The 2,878-nt window shown below is 41.9% G+C and overlaps 1 protein-coding gene across 1 annotated transcript; it reads right to left on the reverse strand.

Annotated features, from left to right (window-relative positions):
* Positions 1-260: 260 nt before the first annotated feature.
* On the reverse strand, positions 261-2,147 carry LOC139694150 (glucose dehydrogenase [FAD, quinone]-like). Its single transcript, XM_071592581.1, has one exon. The coding sequence runs from the start codon at positions 2,145-2,147 to the stop codon at positions 261-263; it is 1,887 nt and encodes a 628-aa protein (XP_071448682.1).
* Positions 2,148-2,878: the final 731 nt, after the last annotated feature.

Consider the following 2,878-nt stretch of genomic DNA (forward strand, 5'->3'; position numbering starts at 1 on the left):
CGCTGAGTTTCTTTGTCAAGTACCCTTGCTCCGAGTACTTTTGAGGACAAAAATTTATCTTTAAAATATGTAAAGTACATTTCTTGGGAGTTTTTTCTTGAAGAAAATGAGTGTATTAAGTAGAGGATGGTTGTATTTTAACAGTCTTTATTATGCCAACTTTGCAGAGAATTGTCTTTTTTCCATCAGAAGTCGGCTTAACGTTAAAGTTAGTCGCTGTGGTAGAAAATTGCACCAAATTCCAAATAAATTAGTGTTACTTAATTACTTCTGTTTTGCCAGTGCTCTATAATCATGGACGCACCTTTCTCCGCTATTGCATATACCGGTCCATTCGTTTTTCCACTATGAATGAAGGGCATTACTGAAGAGTCTATGACCCTCAGTCTCTTAACCGAATGCACTCTAAGATTACTGTCGACCACCGAGTCGTGCTTTTTTGGCCCCATTTTGCAAGTACCCGATGCGTGGGTGTCCGTGGTGGCCAATATTCGCATTGCGCATCGCCAATAGCTCTCTGTCATTAACGGCGAGTCGTCAATGTCCCCACTACTCGAGGGTTTCCCCGCCTTCTTTCGTTTCCGCAGACACTCTTTCACCAGCGCCCTTGGTTCGATTCTATGTGCGTGCTTCAATGAGCTCGCCGTAAGAATTTTCACGGCTTCTTCTATCCCTCGAAGCATTGCATCTTCATCGGCTGGTTTGTCGAAGTAGTTGGGAGTTATCTTGGGTGGCACCATGAAATTCGTGGATGTCAGACGCACCTGTCCCCTACTCTTGGGATGTAGAATCACTGGAACTGCAAAGAGTGTATCGGATTCGGTTACGAGATTGGTAAAATTTGATGCTATCTCTTCGTTGTAACCTAATGCTTGAACGATGGTCGACATAGAACTTGTATCCCCTTTGTCAAAGAATGCGAAAAATATCTGAATGTCGGGACGGGAGAAGGGGTCGGAATGGTTTCTAGGAATGAATCCTACGAATTGTTCGTAACCTATTCCACTGAGTGGACCTTTTCTGAGTAGCAGGTAATCCGCCACGTTTCTCATTAATGTCTTTCTTGGGTCAAAAGGCCTACATACATCCCTGTCTATGCTTACGACCACACCTGGAAATATTAAATGGTCCTGCAAGTTATCTCCTACTGGTAAATCAGCAACGATTGGGATTCCGAGGGATTTAAGATTATCTTTCGGTCCTATACCGGAGTGCATTAACAGTCGTGGAGAACCGATCGTTCCTGCCGAAAGTATAATTTCCTTTTTCGCCTTCACAAATAATAGCGTCCCCGCGTTATCGATTTCTACTGCTGTTGCACGTTTTTTACTATCAAATAGGATTTTCTTGACTTCTATATTGTCTGCGACATCCAGGTTCCCTCGGGACTTTACTGGAACTAGATAAGCCTTGGCGGCATTGTGACGCGTTCCGTTGCTGACTGTTCCGTAGGTATTGAAGTATCCTGGGTTCGATAAGATGGATGAGTCCAAGGTGGCCCGATATCCAAGTTCTTCCGCCGCTCGTTTCAATGGTTTCAGCAGCGGCAGTTCCCCGGTGCTCAGCCCACCATCGAAGGGCTCCAAGTTAAGGTAACCGACGTCGCCGTATTCTTCTGCACGCCCTTCGGATTTCTCGAAAAATGGAACCAGGTCTTCGTATCCCCACCCTTCATTTCCATTCTTGACCCATTTCGAGTAGTCTTTTGGATGACCTCGAAGGTAAACCATTTCATTCAACACGCTGCTCCCACCCAGAACTTTCCCCCTTGGCCAACTGCACTTGTGATCCACCATTCCCAAGCAATAGTCACCTTCCCCATCTGTGCGATACTGCCAGTCTATTTCGGTATTCTGCAGGGTTGCATATAATGATGGTATTTCCGAGGTGTAAGGTGGAAGCCCTCCTGTTTCTAAGAGGAGGACTTTCCAATCTTCGACTGCTGAAAGTCTGTTTGCGACGACGCTGCCGGCAGAGCCACCGCCGATCACGATGAAATCATATTCTGCGTTAGGCTGGGCGTCGTTAGGATATATGTTAGGGTCTCCTATGTCGCACGCCAACTGAACCAACGACGTGAGTCCGGTCAAGAACAAAGTCGATGCCGCTCCAATGGGATTCTGACAGCTGGCGAAGCTGACAGACATCTTCTAACAGAGTCTTCTTGGCACTGCTCCTGTGGGAAAGTCAATTGCAATCGATTTAGAATTTGTATGTTACTTTTTGTGTTAAATGTGATGGCTTGAACTTTAAATTTGTAAATATTAACCTGTCATCCCTTAATAGGACAGAAGTAGAAAGTTATATATATTATATATATATACCTGTATATATATATATATATATATATATATATATATATATATATATATATATATATATATAACTGATACATAAAGGGATGTACGATATATATATGGCCGTAAATAATCGTATGTATAACTATAAACACAGTAATAACCTGAAGTTTGGTAGGTGACGGTACATTTTCCATTTCGAAGATATTTATATATACATATATATATATATATATATAGTATATAAACTCTCCGTCTCCCGCTCGCACCTGAGCAGTCTGAAACATGTACCATTGCACATTAGTCGCATGCCTCTCAAATCTATTCATATTTTCTTCAATATACTCATTAGTTTCCCCCAATTCACTCTATCAAACGCCTTTCCGAAATATATGAAACAGGCAGATACGTCCTGGTTGTATTCTATTTTCAATTATAGCTCCCTAGAAAAAACCTTCAAATAATTGTCGTATTCTTTCAATTGAAAAGTATTTTCTTAGGGTAAGAGTTGAAATAAATACAAAAATAAATATGATAGAATTGAGAAACGATGGTCACCACACATCACCACATGAATGAGA

This window comes from Hetaerina americana, unplaced genomic scaffold (assembly GCF_022747635.1).
Source record: "Hetaerina americana unplaced genomic scaffold, ioHetAmer1.1.p SCAF_5, whole genome shotgun sequence".
In the NCBI taxonomy this organism is placed as follows: domain Eukaryota; kingdom Metazoa; phylum Arthropoda; class Insecta; order Odonata; family Calopterygidae; genus Hetaerina; species Hetaerina americana.